At 44.2% G+C, this 14,709-nt stretch overlaps 3 protein-coding genes across 13 annotated transcripts in view; 2 read left to right on the forward strand and 1 right to left on the reverse strand.

The window, feature by feature from the left end:
- Nucleotides 1–566: 566 nt before the first annotated feature.
- Nucleotides 567–9,868, forward strand: LOC6536718 (calexcitin-2). The gene is made up of 5 exons (XM_002097254.4): nt 567–722; nt 5,192–5,345; nt 6,981–7,033; nt 7,310–7,429; nt 9,000–9,868. Exons 2-5 carry the CDS (start codon nt 5,288–5,290, stop codon nt 9,321–9,323), a joined length of 555 nt encoding a protein of 184 aa, XP_002097290.1. The 5' UTR covers nt 567–722; nt 5,192–5,287; the 3' UTR covers nt 9,324–9,868.
- Nucleotides 9,869–10,628: 760 nt separating this feature from the next.
- Nucleotides 10,629–12,125, forward strand: LOC6536719 (putative peptidyl-tRNA hydrolase PTRHD1). The gene is made up of 2 exons (XM_002097255.4): nt 10,629–10,875; nt 10,966–12,125. The coding sequence occupies exons 1-2, from the start codon at nt 10,690–10,692 to the stop codon at nt 11,137–11,139; spliced, it is 360 nt and encodes a 119-aa protein (XP_002097291.1). The 5' UTR covers nt 10,629–10,689; the 3' UTR covers nt 11,140–12,125.
- Nucleotides 12,121–14,709, reverse strand: part of LOC6536724 (collagen alpha chain CG42342) — a 70,674-nt gene continuing 68,085 nt past the window's right edge. For 6 of the 11 annotated variants that reach the window (XM_039375188.2, XM_039375182.2, XM_039375187.2 and 3 more), the window contains 4 exons: nt 14,587–14,613; nt 14,448–14,501; nt 13,942–14,139; nt 12,121–13,329 (listed from right to left, as the gene is read on the reverse strand). In XM_039375188.2, coding sequence (XP_039231122.1) covers nt 13,162–13,329; nt 13,942–14,139; nt 14,448–14,501; nt 14,587–14,613 — 447 coding nt within the window. In that variant the 3' untranslated portion in view covers nt 12,121–13,161. The remainder of the gene's footprint in view (nt 13,330–13,941; nt 14,140–14,447; nt 14,502–14,586; nt 14,614–14,709) is intronic. The other 5 variants (XM_039375184.2, XM_039375183.2, XM_039375189.2 and 2 more) reach the window with 3 other exon arrangements.

Consider the following 14,709-nt stretch of genomic DNA (forward strand, 5'->3'; position numbering starts at 1 on the left):
GTTTTTTGTAGCTTAAACTTTGATTCTTCGACGGATCAAAGTTTTGCGATAAAAGTGGGAAGCCTCAAGAACAGTTCAAATTTTGGACAGTAACCCAGTAAGCGAGAACACATTCCTCAGTATGTTTTTGGTCACCCGAGGCCCAACATTGTATGCGAGTGCCGCCCCGATAAGACGTGCCATTTAATTACCAAAATATAAAGTGCATTCCGGCTACCAGAGCGCCCAGCATGGAGTTTTCTGCGAGTGTCAAATCCCAAAACAAACCCACGACCAAATATGCCGCATGCTGATGACGACGACGACGGCGATGGCGATGCCGATGCCGATGTTCGGCTCGTAACAGTGCACGTGGTGGCCAAAAAGCACGCTACATGAACATCTACACATGCACACACTAACTCACACACACACACGCAGACACACAGAGACACTCGCGTCGGGTGCAGCACTCACTCACACCATGACGAGTGCAGAGGCGTCGGCAGAGTCGATAAGATAAAGCCCCTGCGATGACATAGAGCACCCAGAGCGCCCGAGTTCTGCCGACGCCGGCAGAGGTGCCGGCGCAGACGGGTAGCGCATATAAAAGCCGCTGGCTCGATGGCAACGAGCATCACAAGACGGCCAACCGCGCTACCGAGCAGACGAGTCCAGTTCGAGAGGGTTCCAAAATCCAGTCGGAAAGTGTAGTTCAGCAGTCAGTTCAGAAGTTCAGAACGGTAAAGTTAACGTGTATCTCTGTACCTGTGCACCTGTGTTTTTGTGCTGAGAGTTTCCGCTACAAGAATAATAATGCCGCAACATTTTTCGAAAAAGCCCATTTCCAAAACCGACAAAAGAACAAGCCAAAAGTAACGAGCCCAAGTGGGTGGCTCAAAGAGCTGCGAGGCTCAACAGGAACCAGAGCCCCAGTTTTCCTTGAGTGGGCAGATAGTTTGTGAAAGAAAGCTGGCGGTGGCGGTAGCGGTGGGGTGGGGTGGGGGTGTTTGTAGGGTTGCTGGAAGTACTTTTACAAAAACACAACCCACCTCTCGACAATTTAACAACTGAAAGAATATTCTTACTTCGCCCCAGCTTGGTCAGGGCCATAATGAATTCATTGAAAGCGTGGCCAAAGTTTTACTCTGGCCCAGCCAAGGAGAAGCGAGCGCTGCCGCTCCAAGGATCCTCGTCCTGTCAGTCAGCCTGTGTCTATTTTTCGGCCCTGTTGTTTGGCCAGGCATGCGTCGGTGGCCTTAGGCCGCGCATTGTGAGCTCCTTGGCTCCACAGCTCCACGGCTCCTCGGTGGCTGCAAATTAAATGTAAATTAATGCAAATTACACGAAATTACTGCCAGCCGGACAATGCAACAAAAGGCAAATAGTGGACTTGGACTGCGGCGGATAGCGGACAGCGGACAACGGACAACAGACAGCGGACAACGGACAATTCCCGGAGCTGCATCAGCAGATAAAGAGCAAACGACGACGCCACTTGCATTGTCTATTATTTTAAATTGGCTGCGCAAATTTACGGCAGCGCAAAAGTAATTAGCGACGGTTGAAAACTGTGCCATCGTGCCATCGTGCAACTCGAATTGAGAATGAAGATGGGTGAGAATTGGAAAAGCGATTGGGTCATTTGGTTATCTGGTCATCGGAGGGGATTAAGCTGCTGCTGGGATCAGCAATCCGAGTTGTGGATTCTCTGCTAATGACAGGCCAAATATGTCCAACACTTCCACTGACAAATTTGCATGCTGATGCAATCAAAACAATTACAATTTGTCCACAAAATCGATCAATCGCCTGTCTGTCGGTCTGTCGGAGTGTAGCATACTTTTCAGCACTGTCTCTCATTTGTTGGCTATCCATGAAAGCCTGCATTTTTTTCGGACCCCATCCCACATTTTATTCTCTAATAATTTATGAGTATCCTGCCTTCCCTCCTCCCGCTGGGAATTCGGATTTTGCATAATAAACACATTGCAGACCAATCCAAAAAACAAGAACCAGTTTATGCAAATCAAATTGTGTTGATAAACGAGCGGTAGGGTGTTCTCTAATTTGATTGCCCAATAAATTGCTGTATCGAATCAGAGCATTACCCATCTCGCGCGCCGGCACTAAAATTGCAATTAAAGCATTGATGTCTTCGTATTGAAATTTATAACTTCGCAGATGGCTATTTATTGCCGGAGAGGAGATATAAAGCTCGGGAATTCCGCCATATTTCCATTATTAGAAACTCGTTGCGCTGCATGGCCCCAAAAATGAAAGCGAAACTCAAACAGAACCCAATTAACGAGCTTTCGGCGGTGATGTTGGTTAATGTGGTTGCCTCGTGCCACAAAAGCCGACGCAGTTTTGTGGCAAACAGCGCGTGGCTTTTATGCATTGGCGCATGAGTATTGGTAATTAATGTGAGGGCGGCGGCACAAATGACCACGCCACAGCGCCAAACAAACTGCCGCGCCACACGGCGTATGCGTAATGTGCTCGTCGCCCTGCAAAGCTGAACGCAGCGGAAAACTGAGAAACAAATGGCATCGATGAATTCAATTTGCGCGGATATTTAATTATTGAATGCGAGGACAAATAATCCGCACATCAGGCTATTAAAAGGCTTTAAATTTCCACGGCCATTTCCCGTAACCATTTCGAAAGTGCTATTGAAATGAGATTTCGCTGCATTGGCCTGCAGGTTTGCAGATTATCCAGGGGCTTTAATCCGGTTTCAACGTGGCCTAACACAAACTGACCATTTATATAAATATTTAAAATTAATATTATTATTCTATTTTTCATGTATGCTTATTATTTCCATAGAATAACTTTCTCTTCTTTGCTAGGAGAGAATGTACCAGAATATAAATCAACTCAATATTATGCTTATTTTGGGATTAATATTAATAGCTTCGAATGTACGAAATGTGTTTCATTTGTCTTAAACGACGAACAAATTTCACAAGTGGTCTCTTATTGATTTATATTTTCCCGTATAAAAACATTAATTTCCTTATGCCTCCGGCAACGTGATTGTATTTCAGCTGAAAAGCACTTGCCATTCCCTTCTGGAAAGAAACTCACGCAACTGCAATTGCCATTGGAGATGGAGATGGAAAGGGCGCCAAATTGAATTTTACACTTTTTGTGTACTTTTAGCCAGTTGAGATGTGGATTACTTTTTCAGCATTCATTTGTATTTCAACCAACACTTTACCACCAACACTCCAATTTCACCTGATGTTAATTGAGGCGCACGTAGGGAATTAATGAACTGTGACAGTCTGATTTTTACGCGCAAATGTGTGTGCATTAAATGCTAAATGAAGTTGACATCAGCGGCCATCGTTTATTTATTAATTAAACAAGCGATTTGCCCTATTACAATAATTGTCAAAATTAACCTTTATGACAGCGAAATTTGTGAATTTAATTAACATTACCGAAGTCAGCTTTGCACAAGATTAATCGCTCTAACGGAAAATGGAAGGACAGCTTATTAGCTTTTGGCTTATTGCAAAATGCAGCATTTTAAATTCAGGGCCAAATTGCTTTTTGAATTATTTTAATAGTTGTTCTACAACTATGGCGTAATTTTAAAAAATGTAGATCATATTGTTGATATTATTCCGTTTTCCATAATTTCTAATTGAACACTGAGTGGCTTTAATCCACTTTTAAGCCAGCACTCACCTGCGCTTCAGATGCCCGAAGGCAATAAAACCAATATTGATATTTCTTCTAGTGGAATAACAATTTGAGCTCCACCGTTCCCTGGAACTTTTTAACCTTGAATGCTTACAAGCGCCAACCTTTTCGCCGTAATAACATCATAATATTATCGTTAGTAAGAGTCAAATTTACGCGCACTTGACCGAAAGCCTTTACGCCGCTTCTGGATCGGATGTCTTGTTTGAATTTGCCGCTCAGGAGCTTATCCAATTGGCGACTCGGAGATATTCCATTTAATTCCATTTCCGAGACAAACTGCATTTTGCCAAACGGAAGTGGTCCGCTTTTAGCCATCAGCTATCAGGCTGAAGGCAGCAGGCATCAGCCGTTGGCCATCGACGCTGTCTTGGCCATCTCGGCATCCTCGTTCCGTTGTCATGTTCATTGCATTCCACTTTCCACTTGACATCCTCGCTGCAATTTCCCTCTGTTGTGGAATTATGCTTTGGCTACCTTAGCGGCTCCAAGCTGAGCGAAACAAACGCTAGTTTCTGGGGGTCCCCAAAATGAACTAAGGCAAATATTTACGGGGCTTGTGCGATGAGCTAAGCCTTTTTCAAATAATGGTAGTGAACATGGGCGAAGAGGTTTGTTTTGCCTTTAAAATCCCTTAAAGCGACGCATTTAAATATATTTACGGAAAATTGTATTTATTTCGACGTGCCTTTTCAAGTAAAGCACTCTAAGCTAGATTTAAAGTGCCATGAGACTTGCGACACACCAGCCATAAACGCTGTGAATATGACGGTCTCGTTTAGAGGCAGTTAATGCAAACACGAAGGCTTTCACAGGCTTTCAGCTTTTAGCGCTGGCAATGGCCCGGTCTGGTCTTTTGATGTTTGGGGCCTGTTTGGTGCGTCTGCAGTGGCAAGATACATTCCACAATGCATGCATGCATATATAGTTCTGTCTAATTTAGCACATGGCCCTGCTTTGCAGCTGGCTTCTGATTGAAGGTTAAATGAGCCATGAGCCCCACAAACACACACACATAAACACACATAAACACACATCAACACACATAGACACACACTGAAACGCTTGCAAAAGGGGCGGGGCTGGGGGCAGTCAGAGGCAAAGCCGTTGCATTTGTGTCGCTTTTAGCTCGGCACTCGACCCGCCCCTTTTCCCCCAGGATGCATTTGCATTGCGCGCAGCAGCGTTTTCGCTCTTTTCGCATCCTTAGACAGTCCTGTTTTATTTCCTTTGCCCGAATTAGCTGGCATAAACCAAGCCAGTCAACTAGAGCAAACCCAATCCGTTTTCCTGCTGCCTCCGGTTCTATTCTGCTGCTTTTGGTTTTTGTTTTTTTTTCCTTCTTTTCCTAGACTGTTATTTTTACGATGCAGCACCACCCCTAATTGAGATACAGCTTTAAACTTAAACGCAGCCTTGTTTCCGAATACTCTTCATATGCCATTTTCTTCCATGGACGAAGTCCGTTTAATTGTGTTTTTCGTTGTCATTGCAGTTCCCCATTTCCGGTTGCAACTGTGGAGAGCCAATAAAAGCTCAATAAAGAAAACAACCAGCGATAAATCAAACGAAAAAAAAAACCAACACAATAATGTCGATCTCCGATTTCCGCAAAAAGAAGCTGCTTTTTCTGTTCAATGTGTTTTTTGGTGAGTATTTATCAGAACCTAGAATGAGCGATGTGAAAAAGAAGTTGCAATCGAAAACCGCACGTGATGTCCATTTTAAGAGGACCATCCTGGGACGGGAAGCTTTGATTAGGTGGGAGCCGAGGTGGCAAAATCAGCTCTAGGAAAATAAAGCACGGCCAAGATATTATGAGAATTCCTTTATTCCTGTAATAAAATCGCAGGTGAATGACAATCATGATCATGACGTTTCGGTTTATACACCACCATATGTGCTGTGCTGTGAAAACAGCGCGTATACGTAATGTGGTGGCTCTCCTGCATCGCGTATACGTAAGTGCTCGAAATCCACTTAAATACGTCGAGCGTATTTCGTTCCATGCTTAATGCACAGAAGTGTTTGCCTGTCAGGGAAGTCAAACAAAACTTGCCAATTTAAAATTGAATTAAACGCAATGCAAATGTCGAAGGAACAACTTTCGAGGAGAGTGCACGAAAGTAGGCAACACTGTGTGTGATAAAGCTTAAGTGCATTTCAATTATGACTAATTCACCGGTGCGGTTCGCTCATCGCCTGATTCCCATACACACAATTTTCTCTACTAACTTGGCTCACTGCCCGCCATTCGACGCCAGCTGGTCAGGATATAACAAAAGAGCAGCGCAAAAAGACCGAAAAAAGGTCATAAAACGCAAACGCCAAACACTTGACACTGGCATTGAAGTGGCCGTTTGCACACCGTTGCAAATGATAATGGTACGCCCGCATGGCCAGAAGCCAAATGTAGGGCTTCGTGGAAATGGCACTCAAAGAAATGGTCCCTAAAATAAGCAAAAAAATTAATCTAGCGTGGCTGAAGGGGTTCATTTTAACGTTTTTAGGAATAACTTTGGCGATTAAAAAGGCAGAAGTTTCTTAGGTGTGGAAATCTATAATCTGAGACTCTATAATAGAAATATTTTATAGGCAAAGTGAATGGCTTAAACGAAATGAAGCTTTTCTAAATTTAATGAGGGACAAAAATAATTAGGTTTATCGAAATTCATTGGTAAATATGAAAATTGGAAGACAGGCTGCATTATTAGAATTTCTAAGCTATGAAATTAGCATAGTGCGAACAACAAAGATAAACAAGTAATTATATTCTCATTAGAGAATAATGGTGAAAGCAATTTGCATCTGGCTGAATGCTTTTAAGGCTTAGACGTTATGCGGCGTTCTAAATTTAATTAGAAATCTATAAATGCATTTTACAGATAAAGAGACTGCATGTTCGAGAAAAGGATTTCTAAGGTTTCTTGTTAAATTTGAATGATAGTTTTTGGGATTCCTAAATACAAGGATTCCTTTTCTCTGAGTGTCGTAGGGACTTCCGCGTGGCGGCGGGGTGACAGTTTTGTTGGGCTGTGCAATTTTGTCGATGTTCGCACTACCGCCGACCGGAACTATGTCGCTGGCTGCCAAAAAAATCCGTACATTGTTCCATTCCTCATTCGCATTCTTTTCGGCTCTTTTTCGCCTGCGCTGTTTGGATCTGGGTTTTGGCCCGTTTTGGTCCGTACTGACCAATGCAAACAATGCGGGACCAACAACATGCAATTTACGCTGACTGCCCCCAAAATAACAACAATGCCGCATAATGCGTGCCGCAACAGATGTGAACCAAAGCGGCGAAATCGACGTTAAGGACTTCGAGCTGGCCATCGAGGTAAGTGGAGCGGAAATGGTGCTAGCAAAAAAGAAAGCAAGCGAAAAATTTGAATATATTTTGAAGAGTGCATGCGAGAAATGCTGGTGCTTGCATATGAACTACTCGTTCATACATCAACAAAAGAGCTGCCCAAATGTTTTTCACTTTTTGTGTTTTAGTCGTTTGCTGTTTTTTGTTGGCCATTTGCATGCACTGTTCTCTTTTTGCCAATATCAAGTGATAACTCAATTTGGAGGGTGCCATGCTGACTGTTATTGTTTCTGCCAATTGCAGCGCGTTTGCCAACTGCGCGGCTGGCAGAAGGACACGCCGAAGAACAAGGAGACCTACGACCTGATGATGGAAATCTGGACTGGCCTGCGCTCCAAGGCCGACAAGGACAACGATGGACAGGTAAGTTCCAATCCTCCTACCTTCAGCCTTTTACCATCCACCATTCACCACCCCGCTGAGTTGCAAAGGCAATGCAACTAACTATATGTCAAGTGATTCGGGTTTTTGTGCGGCTCCATTGTCAGTGCCAAAAGTGCTGAAATCCATGGACTGCACTCGATGCCATTGTGGCAGCAACTGACAAGTGTGCAGGACACCCCAGAATCACACACACACACACATACATATGGGCATGTCCTTTGCACAGACAAACGCAAAAAAGGGGAAGAGAAATTCCGTTCATAAATTTGCCTTTTTATTGGCGCGGAATGCGGAGGGGTAAACAAATTCCCTGCCAGCGGGCGGAAATTGAATTGTGAATTATTTGAGCAACGCATTCCGAATTCCAGCCGGGGACTTGCCGACTTGCCACCAACTTTCTTCTCTCATTACCAGGACCAACTTTCTGTCTCCTAGACTGCGGGCTGCAGGTTTGCCCATTTTGCAACACAATGGCCCTGGCATAATCGCACTATCGCACCATCGCCAGTGCAGCAAATTAAATTATAATCCGGCCCGGCAGAGCGTAGTTCAATATCAACACAAGCGGCGACCAAAACCCGCAACAATGCGATACAAAGCAAACAGAAATTGAAATGTCAGACCGACAAAACCTCGGCTTAATTCTATTGGCGCATTCCAAGGGTTACGGGTTTGCTGGTTTACTGGTCTACTGGTTTACGGGCACTTTGTGCGCAACTAAACTGGATGAAGTCGACTGGAGGTAGTGGAACTTCGACTGCTATGAAGCCACAAAAGTTCTGGCCACCGGCCAGGCAACTTGATGGAGTTTTCTGCCAAAATATGCCAAATCCCCAGCTATTGTTGGTCCGCCTTTGTGGCAGTCAGCTTAAGATTTATTGTTTACTTTCCGCAGCAATCCAAGTCGGAGCACGTGCCGTGACACGGCCCCAAATTAGCCGGAAAAGGAGCTGCAGTCGAGATGCGGAGGACGCATCTCTTTTATTCTTGGCGACACAGCACAGAGGGTCAAGGATCTGGGCCAAATTCAGTCTGTCCAAAATCAGCCATAAACATTGAAATATGCAGTCGGTTCGAATTGCTGTTTAGAGTTCATTTCTGGAGGGGGTGAAGTGCCAATTGGCATAACAAGTGGTCTTGGTCAGACACAACCCTCGCGTTTATTTATGGCCGTATTAAAACATGCCAAAACGTAACGGCTGGCCACAATTAATGGAATGGGCTGCTGGTCCTAGGAACTGGTACTGCTTTCGATTTCGGTTTTGGGTAACGCCGTGGAAGGCGGTCAGCCAAGTTGGTCAAGGCGATGTTGCGGTAATTGCCTGGCCTGTTCGGTATTGGCAGGAAGAAAATGTTAATATCGCATCACTAGATGGCATAAATTACGCCCCCAGAGCAACCATAACGTGTTTTATGGGGAAACTCCGCCCGGGGCGATACCCACTAATGGTCTTTTCAGCACGGGGCGGGATGCATGCATAAATCTGGGGGTCGTCCGGCAGTGCCTAATCCGCAATCTCGACGCTTCATTCCATTATGGCTCTTCCAGGTCAGCGTGGACGAGTGGTGCAACATGTGGGACGCCTATGCCAAGGATCCCAGCAGCGTGATGGACTGGCAGAATGCCTACATGAACTTCATGTTCGACCTGGAGGACGCTTCGCACGATGGCGGCATCGATGTGACCGAGTTCACGCTGGTCTGCTCTAGCTATGGCCTGGAGAAGACCGAGTGCGAGGAAGCCTTTGGGAAGATGGCTCAGGGGCAGAGCGAGGTCACCCGGGAGCAGTTTGCTGCCTTGTGGAAGGAGTACTTCGCCGCGGAGGATGTGAATGCGCCTGGCAACTACATTTTTGGAAAGACCAGTTTCTAAGACACAGCCAAAGAACTAGAGCTCCGATACGGGACATACTGAACAAATGCAACAAGTGAAATTATTATTAAATTTAATATTACAATTATATCTATTGTCGACAGGGGAGGCAGATCTCAGCCCTCCCGACTTGATGATCCGTCGTTGTTAGTTGAGTGTTGTTTTCTCTCCAAGAATCTCAAGTTTTGCCCAATTCAATGTTCTAATTTAGTAGCGTAATCTGTCTGCAAACTATTTATATTTTATATACCAATGCTTCGAGTAATGTGCAAGCTGCAGTATTTCTACACATACATATATGCAAAAGTGTACCTTTACGAACTACGACTATATCTAGCTATGATATCAATTACGAGGTAGGATCTCCCACAGATCCGTATCAATGTGGTGCGTAAATTAAATCAATTAAACTGTCAAATTGTTATGTGTGTGTAGTCGTCGTTTATCGTCTTGCATCTATGGCGTATAAATTTAAATGTAAATGTAAAGTGTTCCAAGAAATTACAATAATAAAATCAAAGTATCTATACAAATCTCGGCTCTCACTTGTTGCTGCCCTTGCATTTTCGACTTCAAGTGGCTTTTAGTGGGTGTGGCTGGTGGGTAAATTTGCCTCGCATTTCAGCATGGTGCGCATCAAGTGCGATACAATCAAAAATTATGGGTGAAGTGCTTTTAGTTGGACAGCTTTTTAACGCTTGATACTCTACCGATAATACCAAAGACAAAAGACGTAGTGGAATGCCTTTGAGGTAGCCTAACCTAATGTAAGAAGTCTTGCTTTAGATTGCTACGATTCCAATCATATGGATTTTATCTTGGAAAAATCATTAAGCCCCTTATTATTATTATTGTGAAGCACTGGCAGGCCCGGAAAATAAACCTTATCTTAGAGGAACGTATAATAAACATAAACATGTATAAACTTTGTTTTATACATCCTACATCTATATCAATTTCAGATACTTAGGCTTGGCGCGCAGAAGTGGCGCCACCTAGTGCAGAAGCTGCGAGTAGTAGTTATATTCCTACATTCTACAAAAGGCCTGTTCACACTGCCGACTACATTTCAAACTACAATATAAATTACTTGACCTATTGTTAATATCTAGGGCATCGTGTCGACGAAATATTTGTTTTTAAAACATGCAACATAAAATATGTATATCGAAATAACCGTACATGAAATATTTTGATCAGGGATTAGTTTTCTTACTCTACATTGTGTGCACATTGGTAAAATACATCTGTAAAACCGTAAAAATATTTGTAGAAACATATCGATGTATTGATATTTTTTCTCTCTCATCACATCCCTAACTCAAGAAATGTAAACACATTTCGGAATTCAGAAATTTCTTAAAACATGAGCAACATTGTCCAGTACATCGTAGTGCGCAGCGACTTGCGTTCCGCCCTCAGTTGGCCCTTGGGGGCGGTGATCGCCCAGAGTTGTCATGCCACAGCCGCCGTTATTCACTTAAATTCCGAGGACGCCGACACTGTGGCCTACTTGAAGGATCTGGATAATATGCACAAGGTGGTGCTGGAGGTAATGAAACGGGTTTATCTCATAACTAATGTGTAATATATGACTTATACTATGAACCAATAACTCTCCCGTTACCCATACCATTTCCAGGCCAAAGACGAGACTTCTCTGGTCAAGCTCAGCGAAAAGCTGAAGGAGAACGAGATTAAACACAAGTTGTGGATCGAACAACCCGAAAATATCCCAACCTGCATCGCCCTGAAACCTTATGTTAAGGACACGGTTCATAAATACGTTAAGCACTTTAAGCTTTTGAAGGATTAATACATCTTAAAGGAGGTCTTCTTTAGCTATAACTATTTCTGCTTATTGACACTAATATGTAAGACAAATAGGAATAGTTTTTGACAACTATAGAGAAGCTAATACTTATCATAGTTGACCACTAAATGCCTACCAATATTAAAAAGGAGTGTTACATCTCAGATCTGATCAGTTTGTCATATAACAGAGTTTGCTAAGTTTGTCGATTATAAATCAAGCGTTTCGGTTTATATTTTATAAAAAATAAACAGAAAAGACAACAAGTTGGTTTTTTATTTTGTGTCTATTTTAAGCTTGATGTTTCCTCTGAGGATCTCGGTTAATCGTTGTGAAATTTGAGGACATCGCTCGACTTTTAACCGGCCCAGTCCGCCAAGCGTCCTGGTAAACTCCGCAACTATCTCATTGGTTAGATAGGCGGATCCACTCAGGTCCAGGAACTCCAAGGCACTATGTTTTCGCAGTTCCATTGAATCAAAGTTCTGACTAGAACTCCACAGTGGTGGAACTCTAAATGGCGCAGAGAATCCGTTTCTACGAGCGATATGAACAGCGTGGTACTCCAGTCAGTGAAAAGAGGATTCAAGAAAGAGCGCAGGACCAAGGTATGATGAAGAGACAGACCGCCGAGCGGCATCGCATCCAAATCTGGATTGATGGGCCCCTAGAGAACTTCAAGCATTGGACAGCTTTGCATCAGCGGATGGTACAGATAAGACCTGCAGCGTAGTTCGCGGAGATGCGGCAGACCCCACGAACGATAAGATCCCAGGTCCACAATAATTCGCATTCTAAGTAAGTAGTATGCGAAACATGGCTTAGTTGACTTAGTTTAGAATAATTCACCTGGTTTTAAAAAGATGTTGGTTTCATCGCTTGCTTTGAGAATTCATGTTTTTATAAGTCGTGCTTGTAAAAAGCTCTCCAAAAATAGAAATCAATTTTACCTCGATAAATAACATTCTAATAAAAACGCATTGCTTTAATTTTATCGATTTTTAATTTTTAATTTTCGTTTTAAATAGTGTTTTTTGTAAAAAATAGCTGGTTTCATTTTTTGCTTAAGGTATTCGAAATAGCTGTAGTGGATACAATTTATATAGTAGTAGGTAAGGTAAGGTAAAACTATAATTAAAGGTTGCGACGTCGAGGGGCCGTGAACGCCGAACTGGAGGCAACCTGGAGCAATTTGGCACAGATGCAGATACAGATTATACAGTGCTTATGCTAGGATGTTTCTATGCGATGGATGTAGTAGCTATAGCTCTGTTCGATGTCTACATTTAACAATAACAAGTTACTAAAATTATAACCAAAGCGCCTACATGAATCTGGATATTGCGGGACCTCGCGTTCGCTGCAGCCGCCGAGGGCGCGGTGGCAATTAGTTTTTTGGGCGCGGATGCTGCAGCGCATTAAGCTCGTCCTTGAGCCAGGCCTGCCAGTTCTCCTGCAAGGGGCGAGACAGAAGTTCAGCCGGAAACGGCCGGAGTTGGATGAGCGAATTCGAGCGAGAGTGATAGAGATGGTGGACATGGTGGAGATGGTAGAGAGAGCCAGGACCCGTCACCAAGCAAAGCCGAAGCCAAAGCCAGCGTGTGTGTTAGCCAAACCAAAGGATAATTGTGTGCGTGTGCGTGCGCGTGTGCGTAAGCCAGAGGGAGTGAGTGAGTGAGGAATAGGGTTAAGGACAGAGATAGAGTATGCTAATAGCATCTACTTTGCAGAACCGTTAGAAGCAGCAGCCACTTGGCATTTGTTAGCACTAATTGCAACTGTCAACAGAGCGAAACAGAGCCAGGATTCGCAGCGGAAATCGGAAATGCTTAACTAGTCCTCCGTGTCGGTGTACCAGTGCCAGTGTCTGTGTGTTGGTGTTGGTGCCCCTGCTGTGGGTGGTGTGTGGTGGTGGGTGTTGGGTGGGAGGTAGGAAGGACGTTGGTTCTTAGGGTCTGTTCGCCTTTATGCGCCTTCATGCGCCTGTGTTTGCCATTTGCTGGGCTGGCTGACTGCTTCCTTTTCTCACTCATTGTTATGCAAATTATCCTGATATTCATCATATTCGTTTTCATTATCCTCCGCCTGCTCGTCCTCCTCCTCCTCCTCCTGCTCGTAATCGCTGGCGTTGCTTTCCGGCTGCGTTACATCGGGCAAATAGTCCTTGTGCACGGGCGTCGAGATGATTGGCTCCTGTGTTAGGTATTCGTGTGTTTTTGTGTGTTCGTGGGTGTGCGAGTGTGTATCCCAGTGTGTTAGTGTTAGAGAGAGTGTGAGTGTGAGAGTTTGTGCGAAAGCAAAAGTTAGTTAACCAACTTGGACAACAACAAGATACTCTACCAAGTAGATGGAGGCCACGAGTGGCGCATGCAAAAGTCCCAACGATCAACTTTCCGACAGCCAATTGGGATTGCACAGAAAAAAACGTATGTATTGCTTTAAGTCATTTTGAATCTTTCAAAGGACATTTTTATCTTAAGTTATTTAAGTTGGCAAATCAATAGATAACTTTCTTAAGGAAACACAAAGACCACGATATTATAGATATCCCATATTTAAATGAAATCTTTAAAAGTTATAATACTCGTATTTCATAAAAGATAATTATATTCTTAAACCGAACTGAACAACTGCTAAAGGATTTATTCAACCTGTCTATTAAAATATGTGACACATAAATAGTACGATTTAAATCCAGAGACTATGGCAGATTTACGACTTATCCTTTTTTTTCTGTGCAAGGTAGGAGTTAGGGAATGGGGATTTTGGACGGCTCTTAGTCGATAACGAATAACGCATGCTAACCTTTGGCGGCCGCCATCCGCAGCCGGGCAGCGGCAGCCCGTCGGCGCCGAGGGGGCAGGGGGCGTCCAGTCCGGGCACGCCCTGCTCGCCCTTGTCGCCGCGATCTCCTTTCCGTCCCCGCTTGCCGGGCGGGCCGGCATCCCCTCTGGAGCCCTGCTCCCCGCGTGGCCCCTCCTGCCCGGGAATGCCATCCGTGCCCTTTTGTTTCGATTATCCGGAGGTGTGTTCGAGTGTTTTACGGGGTGAATGGGGGAGGTGGGTGGAGTTGTCAGAGGGGGTCACAGGTCAGAGGTCAGAGGTGGTTGAGTGAGGGTGTTCGAGAGTTGTGCATATAGGTAGTGAACGACGCCAAGAAAGAGAGATACGCATGCAAACAGAGGTAAAAACAATAAAAATGGAGAAAGAGAATACACGTATTATTTTAAATTAGCGACCACACGGAGTAGAAGAGCACTTTCTACGGAATTATCCTAGGGGTATCCTAGGTGATTCCTGCACTTGCTTACCGGCAGTCCAGGATCCCCGCGCTCCCCCTTGTGTCCCGTCTCGCCCTGGGCGCCCTGCGAACACAGAAGACAAGAAACAAAAAACAGATCGGTTATTACCATATTGTTTTCAAATAAGCGGGTGTTTCGGGGAAAATACCTTCATGCCATCCAAGCCCGGAGGACCCTGCAGCAAATGAAAGAAAAACAAGAGAATGGGAAAGCGTGTGGTTAGCTGGGCGGCGTGAAGTGGAAAATCTGCCTCGAAAATAAGCATTAGATG

This window comes from Drosophila yakuba, chromosome 3R (genome assembly GCF_016746365.2).
Source record: "Drosophila yakuba strain Tai18E2 chromosome 3R, Prin_Dyak_Tai18E2_2.1, whole genome shotgun sequence".
NCBI lineage: Eukaryota > Metazoa > Arthropoda > Insecta > Diptera > Drosophilidae > Drosophila > Drosophila yakuba.